At 41.8% G+C, this 15643-nt stretch overlaps 1 protein-coding gene and 1 non-coding gene across 2 annotated transcripts in view; both read right to left on the reverse strand.

Annotated features, from left to right (window-relative positions):
• Positions 1-14022, reverse strand: part of MATR3 (matrin 3) — a 46594-nt gene extending 32572 nt beyond the window's left edge. The window contains exons 1-4 of the mRNA XM_054694338.1: positions 13974-14022; positions 12744-12781; positions 11341-11426; positions 10471-10544 (exon numbers count right to left, since the gene is read on the reverse strand). Coding sequence (XP_054550313.1) covers positions 10471-10500 — 30 coding nt within the window. The 5' untranslated portion in view covers positions 10501-10544; positions 11341-11426; positions 12744-12781; positions 13974-14022. The remainder of the gene's footprint in view (positions 1-10470; positions 10545-11340; positions 11427-12743; positions 12782-13973) is intronic.
• LOC119243843 (small nucleolar RNA SNORA74) lies at positions 10615-10815 on the reverse strand. Its single transcript, XR_005124845.1, has one exon. It is a non-coding gene; the product is annotated as a small nucleolar RNA SNORA74 (small nucleolar RNA).
• Positions 14023-15643: the final 1621 nt, after the last annotated feature.

The following is a 15643-nucleotide window of genomic DNA, read 5'->3' on the forward strand; positions in this document are numbered from 1 at the left end:
GGATAAGAGCTCACTCGAATCTGGGTTACTTGCGAGTGGGGGTGGTGTGCACTAGAAATGGTGAATGAGGCCACAAGACAAAAAAACTTCTGCTCAGTAACAAGATACAGTCTAGATTTCAGCTGATGTGGACTTTCCACATTTTTTTATTTTATTATTATTTTTTTTTAAATGGTAATTTTTCTTAAGTTCTTTAGGTTTTTTTTTTTTAGATTTATTTTTATTTTATTTATTTATACAAGCACTGGGTACAGTCAGAAGCGCGGGAGGGTGAGAGAATTCACCAGAGCAGGGAGCAGAGCAGGCAGAAGGACCGAAGCACACTGCTGAGGGGAGCAGCGGGCAGCAGGAGAGGTCTGCGAGCCATGTGGGACCCTCCTCCGGTGGCCTGGGAGCAGCCGGGGATCGAACAGGTGCTGCAGAGGCTGCGGGCAGCTTCGCAACCCAGCACTCAACCGCTGCACCACCGGGGAGGCCCTCCACATTTTTTTAAAGCAGATATCTTGAGGACATATATTTCGAAATCAATCACTATAAACAGCTGATTATGCATTAATATTAAAATATTCGAGGGCAAAGTATTCCCATTGTATATAAGATTAAGAAACTTGCCTAAGATTATGCAGCTCGGTAGTGACAAAACCAGAATTTGAACCCATTTCTTTTTTTTTTTTAATTTTGCATAGAATTGGGGTGTAGGCCAGAGGTGGGGGTGGTGGCAAGATTCACCAGAGTGGAGAGCTGATCTACTGAAATACATTGCCAAGGGGAGCAGCAGGTGAGACAGGAGATGTCTCTTGTGCCATGTAGGTCAGCTCCTTGGCCAGAGATCGAACTCAGGTCACAGTGGTGGCAGCGCTGAGACTTAACCCCTAGGCCACCAGGGAGGCCCTGAACCCATTTCTATATAAGTCCCAAACCAGAGCTTTTGATCATTATACATTATTGCATGCAGCAGTTTTGGTCTCAGAATCTACTGGCAGTCCACTACATTATGTAATAGACTTAACAGAAAACTTAACCAGGGCCTCCCTGGCGGCACAGGTGGTTGAGCGCAGCGCTGTAAAGCTGTCCGCAGCCTCTGCAGCACGGGTTCAATTCCGGCCAGCCAGGGAGATACCCACATAGCACAGCAGACCTCTTCTGTCTCGCCCACGGCTGCCCTCAGCAGTGTATTTCAGTCAGGTGGCCTTTTCTGTTCCCTGCTCTGTCTCTGGTGAATACTCTCACCCTCCTGCACATCTGGCCTGTACCCCAGTTCTTGTATGCATGAATAATCTTAAAAAACAAACAAACCAAAAAAACCCAACTTAAGCAGTAGCTCTTTCACAGGCATATGTGGGTTAAAAAGGAGCTTCTGAATACGTGATACATATAAAATTCAAAGAACAGAGCAAATAATTTCCCCCAATCTCTATTCCCCTACATAAAGCTACCTTCTGTTGGTTAAGTTTTTCCTATATAAACGTTTTATATCTGTAGTCATGGTTTATATGTACATTCTTATGATGAATTAAAGATGGTGACGAATTCTTTACCACTCTTTCTCAATAGTGAAATCAAGGTCCCCTTAACCTGCATTCAGAAAAGCCCTATAACTCGAAGATCTGCTTTTATCCACTTGAAACCCAGTGGCCATACTGTGAGACATATATTTCGGACATATATATTTGAGGACATATATTACATAATGTCAACCATTATGTAAAGATCACGTCAAACGAATCAAGGTACTTCATTTAACAGCCCCAGCCAAGGTCCCAGGTGACAACAAGCACCAACAGCTACTTAAAAAATTAATTTCTTGGTGGCTATAACCGCAATTAAGTCCATGTGGCATACAACTGACTACCCAGCCAAGCCAAATCAACCCAGGGAATTTTAATACTTATTTGAACTGCTAAGTTAAGGTGATTCATTACCCAGCAATACATGAAACAAAACTTTATCTTTTTTTTTTTTTAAAAGATTATTTATTCACACAAGACTGGGGTGTAGGCCAGAGGAGTGGGGGGCAGGGGTGAGAGGATTTGCCAGAGACAGAATGGGGAGCAGAATAGGCAGATCTACTGAAATACACTGCTGAGGGGAGCAGCGGGCGAGACAGCAGAGGTCTGCTGTGCCATGTGGGTTAGCTCCTGGCCCGGGATCGAACTAGTGCTACAGTGGCTACTAGTAGCTTCATAATGCTGAGACTTGGGCCTCCCCAGTGGTGCAGCAGGTTGAGCACAGTGCTGTGAAACTGTCTGCAGCGCTGGTTTGATTCCCGGTTGGGCCAGGGTGATTCCCATATGGTATGGTAGACCTCTCCTGTTCCCCCCCACCCCCGCTGATCCCCTCAGCAGTGCTTTTGGTCTGTCTGCCTGTTCTGCTTTGTTCTTATTTTACTTAATTTTTTGGCTATCTTCCACTAAAACTGCCTAGTATGCCAATGTCTGGCTGGTACAATATTTAAAGTTTTCCAATAGACAACAGGTTATTTCCTGTTTTCTACTATTCAAGATATATAAAAAAATTTATATACATTTTACTCTACACATGTAAAACCATGTGTAGTTGAAAATAAACCCCTCATTTTCTAGAGCTGCAACATCCAACAGCCATAAGCCACATTCACCATCTTGATCTTATTACCTTCATTTAGCTAGTAGAGTAGAGGCCATATCTGTCATTGCAGAAACTTTTATTATATACAACTGTTCTAGAGCATCAGCCAGCAAAATTTCTGTAGAGGGCTAAAAATTTTATCAGAAATACTCTGCAATTATAGTGCAAAGCAGTGACAAACATTCCCTCAATAAATGAGCATGACTGTGTTCCAAAAAACATTAAAATTGGGATTTCATTTACTTTTCACATGTCACAAAACATTCTTTTGATTGCACTGGGATTGCTTCAGAGCACATGCATTTTTAAGTTAAAAAAACAAAAACAAAAACAAAAAAAACTAGAATGCTGGGACCTCCCTGGTGGCACAAGGGGTTAAGACACAGCCTATTAAGCTGTCCACAGCCACTGAAGCGTAAGTTCGATTCCCGGCCAGGGAGGAGACCCACGTGGCACAGCAGACCTCTCCTAACTGGCCCATTGCTCCCCTCAGCAGTGTATTTCAGTCAGTCTGCCCGTTCTGTTCCCCACCGTCTCTGGTGAATCCTCTCACCCCCACACCTCTGGCCTGTACCCCAGTTCTTGTATGCATAAATAAATGAATTTTGGGGGAAAAAAAAACTAGAATGCTATTCTTAATGTTATCTTTTTATCATACACTGAATAAATGACGGTTTATTTCCTCTTTCTCCAATAACTTATCAAAATCTAACTGACAACCTGATTGTTAGAAATGGAACCTCAACTATGGATTTTATTTAACTGGGGTTAAGCATCATCTTTTAATTGTTCATATCTTTTAACTATGTATTGGATTATTTAGCTTTGACTTTTGATTTACAAAAACCATATTAAGGAAATTAACCCTTGGCAAACATCTTTTACCAGCTTTTACTTTTTGCTGGAGGTTGAGGGGGGAATGGTTCATGCTATTTTCCTATACAGAAAAATTTAAAATCTAGCCATTCATTAAAATTTAAAAAAAAAAACAACAACAACAACAACAACAACAACAAAACAACCTACCATTCCTTTTAAGGATTCATTTTGTTTTTAACTTAGAAGGCAAAGTCATGACTATGTAAAGAAAAAAATTATTTTTGTCCTTTCTTGTCTTTTCTATTCATGAAATAATCCTCTCAGATGCATTACCTCCCTGTTTCATTTCTTTGATGTTTTCATATCTGGTAAGGCTAGTCTTCCTTTGACTTTAACTTTACATTGTTTATTCTTAATTTTCCCATATGAATGTTAGAATCAATTTTTCTAGTTCTAAAAATAATCCTATTGTTTGAGATTTTTAGAAACTTCAAAGTTGCTAAAGTTTCCTTTAGAACTGAATTTTATATTGTCATTTCCTGGATACAGTATCACTCACCACTTAAGGTTTCATTTGTGTCTATCATTTTGGCATTTTCTTCATGTACAACTTAGGCATGTCTCTTTAATTATCCCTAGCTTTATTTTTCTTCCTAGTTTATCTTCAGACTGATTACCTGGTACTTAAATGAACTATTTTCAGTTGACACCTCTAGTAATTTCCAAGTAAACTTAGCACCAACAGTGAATTTTACCTCTTTCCCCATATACATAAATACATCTATTTTCTTTTCTTGCCTAATGTCCTTTGGTATAGTACCTTTTAAATTCCTAGGGTTTCCATATTAGACTTCTACTGACTTTTGGAAAGGAAGGTACACTTTAACAGGTTAGGAACGTGGCTCAGCACTTTAGCAAAAAAAAAAAAAAAAAAAAAAAAAAAAAAAAATAAAATTTTAGCATGTAATTTTTACTGAGACCACCTAATTGCAAATATTCTTGATGTAGTCTGGAATGAATCTAGGAATGACCTGTATTCTTATGTATTAGTTTATTGATAAAGTGTATCTATTGGACTTTCCCTAATTTAACATGTATAAGTTACTATATAGAGAGAACTAAAAAGGGAATCCAGTGTCACTCCCGACCTCTTAAAAAAGTAAATTCTTGAGGAATTTTTAAATGTCTTAAAATTACTTTAAGGCCCATGGCCTTACTCTATTTTGGATACATTACAACACATAGATGTCAGATGTTTTCCAAAGGACTCTTTAAGTGGCACCTGTGCTTAGCTGTGGTAAAATATCGTATATTAACATATAATGGGTGCTCAGTCAGTCAGGAAAGGTAACTTAACTCCAAAAGCTCTCTGAATTGAGATCTCAAAGTAGAGGAAGCAGAAGGAAATTGGAATCAGAAAGGTTAACAACATGTGAGGAGACCTAGTAGCAATAGGATTATCAGGGACTGTAAGAAATCAGAGTGGCCAGAAGGGAATCTGAGGAAAGATAAGATGAGTTAGTTAAGGGCTAGACCGTGCAATGCCTGACAGATCATGTTACGCTGAGCAGAGACTGTCTTTTTTATCACTTATCTCCAATATCTAGCTGTAAACTCATAAAAAGGGTATGGGTTAAATAAGCAATCTTTTGACAAGATGATTATTTTGCATAGGTGTTGTTAGTACCTCTTAGCTTTGGAGATATTGCACAAATGAGAAGGACGCTAGGGTCCTGAGAAATTAAACATGTAGTGTCATCTGGAAGAACAAATCATGATTGGGTTCTACTATCCAAGGTTAAGAAATAGAAGCCCAGGGCCTCCCCAGTGGTGCAGCGGGTTGAACACAGCACTGTGAAGCTGTCTGCAGCCTCCACAGTGCAGGTTCGATTCCCAGCCAGCCAGGGAGATTCCTATGTTTTGCCTGTTCTGTTCCCCATCCTCTCACCCTCCTGTGCCTCTGGCCTATATCCCAGCTGTTGTATTATATATATATATATAATACATATAATAAAGCCCATAGCAGTATGTAGTAAAATGCTACCTGGGAGTAGGAGTTGTATAGACTGGGACATAACTTTTCTATTTTGCATTTCTCCCCTTCTGTTCATTGTCTCACATCTACTCTATCACTAGATGGGATGGCCAACATGCTGTTGCCTTACTTAACCACCTCAGTGCTCCTCTACAGAATTACAAGGAGGGGATGGAGAGTATATTCTACCATCTGCCACACTGGTGAAGCCCAAATACTATCTCAGAGGTTCTGTGCCGTAAGTGCATCTCCACTCTTCCTCAACTCTTTAGGACAACAGGGCTGGCATTTGGCTCCTCCCTTACAAAATTCACACCCTCTATCTATTATGAGCGCATAGAGCAAAAATAAGTCACGCTGGGCCTCCCCGGTGACGCAGCGGTTGAGCGCTGGATTGCGAAGCTGCCTGCAGCCTCTGCAGCGCTGGTTTGATTCCGGGCTGCTCCCCAGCCACTGGAGGAGGGTCCCACATGGCGCGCAGACCTCCCCTGCCGCCAGCTGCTCCCCTCAGCAGTGTACTTCGTCCGTCTGCCTGCTCTGCTCCCCGCTCTGGCTCTGGTGAATTCTCTCACCCTCCCGCGCTTCTGACTATACCCAGTGCTTGTATAAATAAATAAAAATAAATCTTTGAAAAAAAAAAATAAGTCACGCTAAGGCTACAACATCCACTATGAAAGACAACAGGCCTGATGCTATTTTAGATGAAATAAACAGAGACCAGAGAATAAAACACATTGCATATTTGACGTGGAATGTTTCTAGACCGCAGGGGACAATGAGCCTAAGGATCCTGGTTGGCACAGTACGCACACATGTCACTTTTCTATCAGCTGACAGGGCTTAGGAGCGACAGCACCTTAGTATCAAGAACATGTCTAAATGCCCAGTTCTTGGTTCCTGTGTACCATTCTCTAAAAAAAGAAGCCAGGGTGCCTTGGATAAATGGTTGACTCTGGGACTAGAACTAAGACAGGACATATATATGCCTAAATTTAAAATTGACATAAATTGAGAAGTGCTTAACAACAGCAATTAGAGGCACCTCCCTAGTGGCACAGGGGTTTAAAGTCTCAGCACTGTCAAGCTACTGACAGCCACTGTGGCCTGAGTTCAATCCCAGGCCAGGGAGTTAACCCACATGGCACAGCAGACCTCTCCTGTCTCTCCCACTGTTCCCCTCAGCAGTGTATTTCAGTAGATCTGCCTGTTCTGCCCCCCACTTCTGGTGAATCCTCTTACCCCTTGCACCTCTGGCCTATACCCCTATTCTTGTATGTATAAATGAATAAAAATAAATCTAAAAAACAAAACAAAACAAAAACAAAAAATGAGAGGCCTTCCTGGTCATGCAAGGAGTTAAGCAACAGCACTATGAAGCTATCCCTGGCCAGGTGACCCACATGGTGCAGCAGACCTCTTCTGTCGTACTTGCTGCCCTCCTCAGCAGTGTATTTCAGTCATTCTGCCCATTCTGCTCCCCACTGTCTCTGGTGAATCCTCTCATCTCCGTCCTACCCACCACACTTTTGGCTGTACCCTGGTTCTTGTATGCATAAATAAATAAATCTTTAAAAAACAAAAAACTACAGCAGTTAGATCAACTTTACAATGATGAGTGTAGTGAAAGATTACAGAATCAAGCTGAAAGTACTCCCAGTACAAAGAAATAGTGAACAAAAGAAATAGTGTCATAGGATTATTAAAAATACCCAGAATCCCAGTGCTATAAACAAATTGAATAAGTAAGCGAGGGTTGAGACCAATTCATTTCCCAAGAATTTCAGGTAGCTTATATAGACATTCCAGCCTCAAAGAGAGCACAACGTCCCTCTCCTTAAATGTGGGCTGAACAGTGACCTCATTCCCAAGAGTACAGTATTTGGTAGGGGTGGGGAAGTAACTTTTCAGTGGAGAAGCCTGGCAAGTAAGACCTCATCCAGATGACCAAGATTAATATAAACAATTATGCCATGTTGATAGTATGTATCATTTTATGTGATGAGAATAGCACTTTATCGCTGTGCTTTCTCTCAAAATCTGTTGCACTCAGAAAAATCCAATCTAAGAAAATCAACTTTAGTTAATAATATGTATTGGTATCAGCCCATTAATTGTGATTGACTATGCTAATATAAGACATGATTATTAGAAAAAACTGGGTTGGGTAACATGGAATTCTTTGTGCTTGCCTCTTAACTTTTCTGTAAATCAAACTATTCTAAGATAAACTTTAATGCCATTGTAGTAGGTAATACTAAGTATGCTTAAACAGTATAGAATTTTTTTACACCCTAAAGGGCCTTTACTGGGAAATAAGGGCCCCTTTGAACCAGGACTTAGGACAATAAATTGACAGATAAATATGATCCAGCACAGAGGCTCATTAAAAGTATTCTTAAATAGCAGTAAAGAGAAAGATGTTATTAAGTAGACATTCTAAGTATTATAGTTGACTTGCTAATTCAGTGAAATTGTTTCCAAAAGAATATTGACAAGTTCATTAACGGGGAGCTGTTCGTAAAGCCCTAATTAAGTAACAAGATTCACAGGAGTCATTGTCATTCTTTTAAGTTCTTAATTAGTTGCTCATACCACGCTGTTTTCCTTTGTGTGAAATCCTTGGCACAGCGCCACCTTATTTGTGTCCCTTTGGGGCCTGCAAAATTTATTCCTCTGAGTTTTGTCTTCCTGATTAAAATCTGAGATGTGATTCAAAACTTCACTAGTTTCTTCTAACCCTGAAAGGGAGATAGGTGCCAGACATAGCACTCAATACTTGAGGTTGCCCACTCAACATTGCTTTTGAACAATGTCTTAATAATTATGGGACTGGGTCCTAAAACTTGAGCAGAGCAATCAAGAGGGGGCACTTGTGTTTTTACTCCTGCCTATGGCAGGAGATGGCAACTTGGACATTTACACATATCAGTAACCCTGCCAATTCAGTTTCTTTCCATCGTGGAATGGGGAATGGATAGAAAAAGGAAAGGAATAGAGATGCTTTGAAATGTTTTACTTCACCTTAGACACTCCAGGAAATAAAATCAACAGGGAATAGTAGGTAACTAAATTAACTTCACTTTGTCAAGCACAAAATCCCATTAAATTATTTTAATATGCACGATTAAGCTATTGAAACCTCTTGAGGTATTGAATACAGGCACAATCATCAAATGAATTATCCCTTTTCAAGTAGCAGCACGGGGGACTCTTTTTGCATTCTGATAGGTTTACATGATCAGGAAGGCAATCTATGTTCAGAGAAACTTGAGGTCCCAGAATTTCCCTCTTCCTTATGGAAGAGCCATTTCCATTTCACAGCCTAGGACTGAGTTTACAATCAGGCTCTGCTGGAAAGTGAAGACTGCTGTTCTTTCCTAGGATCTCTACCTTAGGTGTACACAAGTGGAAAGAACTACCATGATCAAAGTAACCCATGCAAATAGTATACATAATGAGCCCCAAACACAAAAAGGGGTATTCTACTATTGGATAATTTTACTAAAGTCACCTTGGTCCTTTAAATGATATAGCATATAAGGCCCAGTATTGATAACAAGAATTTTTTAGGATGACATATTGGCACTGGCTTTGAATCTGTCACTGAGATCTGAATAGAGTTGGCAAACTATAGCCCAAAAGCCAATTCCATCCTGCCACCTGTTTTTTGAAAGGCCCTCAAGCTTAGAATGGAGGTAACGGGATATTTTGTTGCAACACTGAAAACTATGAAACTGCAATGTCAGTGTCCATAAATAAAGTTGCTTTGGAACACAGTAATATTCATTTGTTGACATATTGCCTATGGCTGCTTCCATACAGCAAGTGCAGTAGTTACAACAGAACAGTTGCTACCAAGACTATATGGTGCACAAGCCTAAAATATCATCTGTCTCTTTACAGGAAGTTTGTCAACCTCTGCACAAGAACAGCAATGTAAAATGAAACATACGGCATTGGTGGGAATGTTGTGAACGACCCAATATGGTAACCACTAGCCAAGTGTAGATACTGGGATGGAAAAACTTTGTTTAAATTTTGTCAATTTAAATAGCCACTGCAGTTTGTCATGCACTTAGTTTATGTCATAGTATTTAAAATTCTGGTACTTTTTGTATTTCTTTTTATGACAATTTTATTTTCCACCTGTAAAGAAAACCTCACATCTCCCTGTTTTGTTTTTCCCCCTTCAATCTCACACACCACCACACACTTCTGATACCAGATGTGTGACAGTTTGTTCCCATACCAAGCAAATGTATGTCCCTAGGTGGGTGCCCTACAATTTAACTCAATTTGAGATTGTCACAAGTCCAGAACGTCATCAGTGATTCTACCAGAGACTGGCTATAGATAGGAGGTTCCCACATCCCTCTCAAGTTCAACTAATTTGTTTGAGAGGCTCCTAGAACTCAGAAAAAAAAGTTTTTATTTATCTCTTACCAGTTTATTGTAAGAGATAAAAAACTAACAGATGTTAGTGATGTAAAGGATAAAATATGTGGGATGGGGCACCTAGCTTCCATGCTCTTGGGTAGTGCTGTTTTCTAAGCATCTCCACGTGCTCACCATCTGGAAGTTCTCTGAAGCCCATACTATTAGAATTTTTATGAGGCTTCATTAGATGAGTCACAATCAGTTATTACCTTCACTTGCAGCTCTCCCCTTTCTGGAGAATAGGGGGTGGGGCTGAAAATTCCAAGCTTCTAATTGCTGCTTGGTCTTTCTGGTAACCAGATCCCATTAGAACAAGACTTTTTATGACTGGGAAAACCAAGGGGTTTATGTGCTGAGTATCAAGGAACCAGTGTCAAAGACCAAATATTAGCATAAAAGGTGCCCGTCATGTTCTTAACAGGTTAAGAAATGATAGGGATTTTAGGAGCTCTGTGCCAGGAACGGGAGGGCAGAGACCACTACATAGACATACATATTTTCCTATTATTTCACACCACCCATCTGAGCTGAAGCAAGTTAGTTAGGACCTATATGACTAAAGCACTACATACATTCCATGTGTTACTCAGGCTGTCAGACATCTGAGGTCCTGATGGAGACAGGTTTCTCACTCAGGTGAAGGCACCTAGGATTCAAAAAGGAAAGGAATGATAGGCTGTTCCTAAGACAGGGTCTTTTTCTATCAGAAAAATGAAATTGTTTGCACCCAGACTAGGACTAACTCCACAGGAGGAGGTACTCCACTCTCAGAGGTGCCAAATACTGCCCAACGGTACTCAGCCCTAACACCAAAACAGTGCTAGGAGCCAGACCTTAATAAAGGCAGCATTTGCTCTTCCAACAGTGTAACACTATCCAAGGCATCACACTGGCCTGGACAGCTGACAACCGCTGGAGGATTCTTGAAACAGCTTTCTTATTTGTTTCTGTTACCCAGGTACCCTAGAAGACATCAATATAGGTATCTCTATGAATTGAATGTTGACTGCAAAATAGAGGCCTGATACCACTGATTTATAGAATCTGCTGCCAAATCCTTTAAACAAATAGGAAACAGGAATCACTTTCCCAAGTCTTCAGTCATTTTACTCTACATTCAAGGAGTTCCTACTATGTGCCAGGCACTGTGCTTGGGATCCAATAATGAACAAAAGCAAGATATACTATCCTTTCCCTCATGGAACTTAAAATCTTACTATAAGTTCCTCAGAAGGAATGATACAAATCATTTCAAAAATCCTTACATCCCTTCAAGACTATAATCACCAAAATCCTATTCAGCTTTTCACTGCCCAGAGCCCTAATTTGTTAGGTGCAATATAGAAGATTTTGTTCCCCAATTGTTTCTGATGGGCATTTACTAGCAATCAAGCCTGGCACATAGGAGGGCAGTCGGTGTTAGAATGAATAGGGATATTTACCTGAAAATGCCATTCCAACAGTCCACCTGCCACTAATTTCCTTCCTCTCTTCAGGAGGGCCAAGGCTGCCCTACTTTCAAGTCATCCTAAAAAGAAAAAGATTTCACTGTTGCAACACTCCAGTCTAAAACAGCAACTCTTCAGGCCACTTTTTTGTAAATGGAAACAGAAGGCTGTCTGCCAAGTATGATTTACCGTATTTTTAATATCCTTAGGAATTATTTTATTTCCCATTATATTGTCAATGATTACCATCCCTCTAAGGCTCTAGTGATATCACTAATCTTATAAATCTATATGTAAAAGGCAACAGTGCTTGTCCCTTAAGACTCCCATCTGTGTCTATGCAGGTGTTTTTCCTTTCTCGATTAAAAAAAGCAAACCCACAGCCTATATGTAAAAGGCTAGTCTCAATGAACACCTGTGGTATTCTCATTAAGCACTCAACATTTAGCTCAGAGCCTCCTATTAAAGTGAAAGCCAAATGCCATTTTAAAAAGTAGCTTTGATAAATAGCTCCTGCCTCCTTTTCAACATCCTCAAACAGTTCCTTCTGTGGAAATGAGGATATCACTTTTCACAGAAGCAGAAACTAAGTCAATCCTATGGAATAATCTCTAGCACTACCCCAAGTGATCAGTGTTTGCTTAGAACTAAGAAGCCTGTCTTTTTAGAAGAGGATACTAGAAATTTACCTCTCTAAGGGGCAACAACTTTGTTCACTCCCCCAAATCAGTAAGCCAGTATAAATCCACTGTCAGCCTAAAGCAGAATTACCTTTTGTGGGTAAGCCTATTATTTACAGACTCTAAATCAATTGCTACTTTTACATTTCATTAGAGAATGCCTATAATTTAAAAGCAAGTTCACATCACCATTTCCCTACTATGGCATTCTCATAGGTAAACTCCAGCTTGTACAAAGTGATCATCCCAGCAAGTTTTGTATGGGAGGGCAGTGGGAGTGAGTTCAGTGAAGTTAGCAAAAATCCCATTGACTTTCTCCCTCTATAAGGTCCCTTCCGGTCACTTGGTAGACACTCAAAATATAAAAATCTATTTTTCCCTCTACTTATACATCCCTCGGATGGCTCAATTACCTTTGTTCTGTTTCCAAGGTATGATTCATACTAGTCAAACCTGTCGGACCAGAACCACTCAGAAAGGCCAGGGTTTTTAAATTTTTCCCTATAAAATCATACTCCTACAGGTTTAACCTTAATGTTCAAGCAACTATGCTGGCATCCTGGTACAGTTAACAAGGGAGTTGGCATGAACCAAGCCCAGAATGCCAACCAGCTATAGGCTGCTGTTCTCCCAGCAGTGTAACACTTGCCTAGGTACAAGGCAACCTAGGCAGCTGCCTACAGCTGGGGCCAGTTAGGCTAATGGAGTTGCACTCACCTGGGACCACATTTGCCCAAATTCCACGGCTGGCTCCTCTGCAATCAAAGCACTCAGGTTAGCCAACAGTTAGTGGACACTTATATAGTTTCAAATCCCGTAAGTTAGTGAAGCTGAGCCACAGAAATAGCAGATGACACGATTAATAGCTTTCCCTTGGCTAGCCTTATCTTCACACGTCCTTTGTTACTTATGCATCAGGAAGTGTGGCTCTATTGCTCAAATGGGCAAGTCACCAGTATAAAAAAGTGACACTGGGAAAGTCACCCGTATAAAAAAGTCTTTGGTCTCCATTTGTAAAATGGGATGATTAGTAGTTCTTTGTATACAGAACTACTGGTTGGAAGGCTTTAATAGAATATAAATTGCAATATGATAGTATCAATATTAGATACCAATTTAATGGGCAAATTTAAGTAAACACTTGCTATTAGCAGGTGGTTACATTCCAGGCAGGGAGATAATGGGTGAGTGGAAAGGGTAAAGTGATCCCAGAGACTAACGGGCAGTGGAAATTGGAAAAGCTGGTTAAAACTAAATTGGGGAGGGCTTCGTTATGGGACCTCTTCAAGGACAATAAAAGCAGCACTTTATAAAGATGCAGTAATGGGTGTGAAAGAACTAGAGGCAGTTAGGTTGCCCTCCCTAACAAGGACCCCAACTACTGGTTGAAAGCAATAACCCAAATGTTTGCAAGAAGGTTAATAAACATTCCTACCCACTCACCCTTATCATTTATATACCCTATTTATATAAGGTTAGGATGTCTAAGGTCATACCTTTTCCCGGCTCTTCTCCAATTTCACGCCTAACCTCCTTAAAACAGTTTAGAGGAAAAGGAAACTTGAGGGTCAATGCTCAGGTCGGAAAACGAATCTAAAAATAGTCTGCCCCTTTCCGGGGCTTGGGCTGAAGGGACTGACCGCGCTGCACCCGGACACGTGTTCCTCCCAAACCTTCCCCGAGTCCCTCAGGCCTCGCCAGCGAGGCTTTCCGAGACCGAGATCGTTGCTTCCACGGACAAAAGGGATGGGAGAGAACACGGGGCCACGCGGGGGCTACGGATCTCCCAGCGCTTCTTCAAGATGCCCTCCAGACCCCGGATTACAAGGGAACGGACCTCAATTTCGCCCCAGTAGAACCCAGTGGCCCAGCAGAACCGCCCCACAGCTGTCTCTCGCCCCGGAAAGTTAAACCTTTAAGGTTTCTCCCCACTTGACCCGTACTCACCCGCACGTGCTCGGAGCTAGGCTGAGGTGCACCAGCCGGGGCAGGAGCCGCACGGGAAAGGGCAGGCTGGAGCCGAGGGGAGCCCCGCCCCGGGATGGCTGCGGGGCGGGGCCCAGTGGGCGGGGCCCCAAGCCACACCCAAAAGGCCGAATTAGGAAACCGCTAACACGGTGGCAGAGGGGCGCTCCTCGTAGGAATTATACCCCCCCCAAAAGAGAGCATACAAATTCGAGAAAGGCATACGTTTATTTGACTCCGTCCTATTTCTTATCTACAAATAAAGAGGCATGGAGAGGGGGTCCTGGCTTGGAGCGGCTAAAGAGAAAACCCGGTGCATCCTAGAGGGGCCTGCTTCTCGCCAACCGGTACCCGAGCGCCCCCTGACGCCGATTCCTCTCGCACCTTCCCGCAGGCCGGCCCACGCCTGTTCCACCGCCCACGCCCATCTTTCAGCTTTCTCTTAGCAGAGCTGTCACTAGGCTAATGGATCCCCCACCTACACAGGTCACCTTGGTTTTCGTGTTCTGTCTAGGAAGTTTTCGTGTGGATTATGCCTGTCCCTCCCACAGTCCTAACCTCGCGGCACCTCGTGCCCGGTGCCCTGCTGAGGCATTTCCAGTTGAGCAGCAGCAGCCAAAAATTACTGACTTGTTCTTGTGCGTGGCACAATCAGCCAAAGAGGCCAAATCCTTCATCTGGACAGATTGCTCACCAGGTTACCAGCATTTATTTTGATCACTAAAATGTCCTTCTTCCACTAGCTGGAGTTAACTATAATTTTGTTCTACTGAACATTTCTAAGATTGGCTCCCAGTAGCAGTAAGACCTAAATCCATTTCCTAATTACCCAAATTTCAGAGCACCCCCCCCCTTTCTAGTGACCTCACCTCTCCTCCCCACCCCCAGCTCTGCTGATCTATTTACCTGGAATTTTTGCCCTGTGAGCCAGTGGAAACCCCAATGCCAACATTTTTTTTTTTTTTTAACCTATTTCTTCAGTTATTTCATACTGGAAAAACAGTACATTCTGAGCACTCCAATCCTAACAAACCTCTACTGAGAAAGCCAAGGGCCCTAAGGTGGATCCAGCAAGAGACTTTAGACTCTGAAGCCAGAAAACCACTGGAGAAGTGGCAAGCACAATCCTCCCTTTTTGATGAAATTGGACACAGTCCCTGGTTGGAAAAAGGCTTACATAAATACAGTAATTTTAAAAGTCATATGATCAATGCTGGGCTGGTAGGCAGGAGCTCTGCTTTGCAGTTAAATTGGAATGTGGCTGAAGACTGCTGCCATAATCAATGTCCGCATCACCTGTCACAGTGTGTTTGTAAAGGAGGGTTATGAGAGCTATAAAGGCAGATTTGGTGGGTAATTGTCCTGCAGAGCTCTGCTAAAGGAGAAATTGCATTGGCATCTCATATTTTGTTTTCATTCCTTCCAAACACACAAAATGGAGAAGGCCGAGTTACCCTTAAGGATTCATGAAAAGGAAAGATGAGGTTTCTGTGCATATGAGCATGTGCACTTTCAGAGAAAATACAGAGAGCAGTTGAGGCCAGGGAGATACTAGGGAGAGAGGAACCAATGACCTGGTGGCAACTGGATCCAGATTGCCCAGGCAGAAGGCAGGATTTATGTGTAAGGATGGCTAGTCATTAAGGGTAAGG

Source organism: Talpa occidentalis, unplaced genomic scaffold (genome assembly GCF_014898055.3).
Source record: "Talpa occidentalis isolate TD23 unplaced genomic scaffold, MPIMG_talOcc4v2.1 talOcc4.13, whole genome shotgun sequence".
Classification (NCBI taxonomy): domain Eukaryota; kingdom Metazoa; phylum Chordata; class Mammalia; order Eulipotyphla; family Talpidae; genus Talpa; species Talpa occidentalis.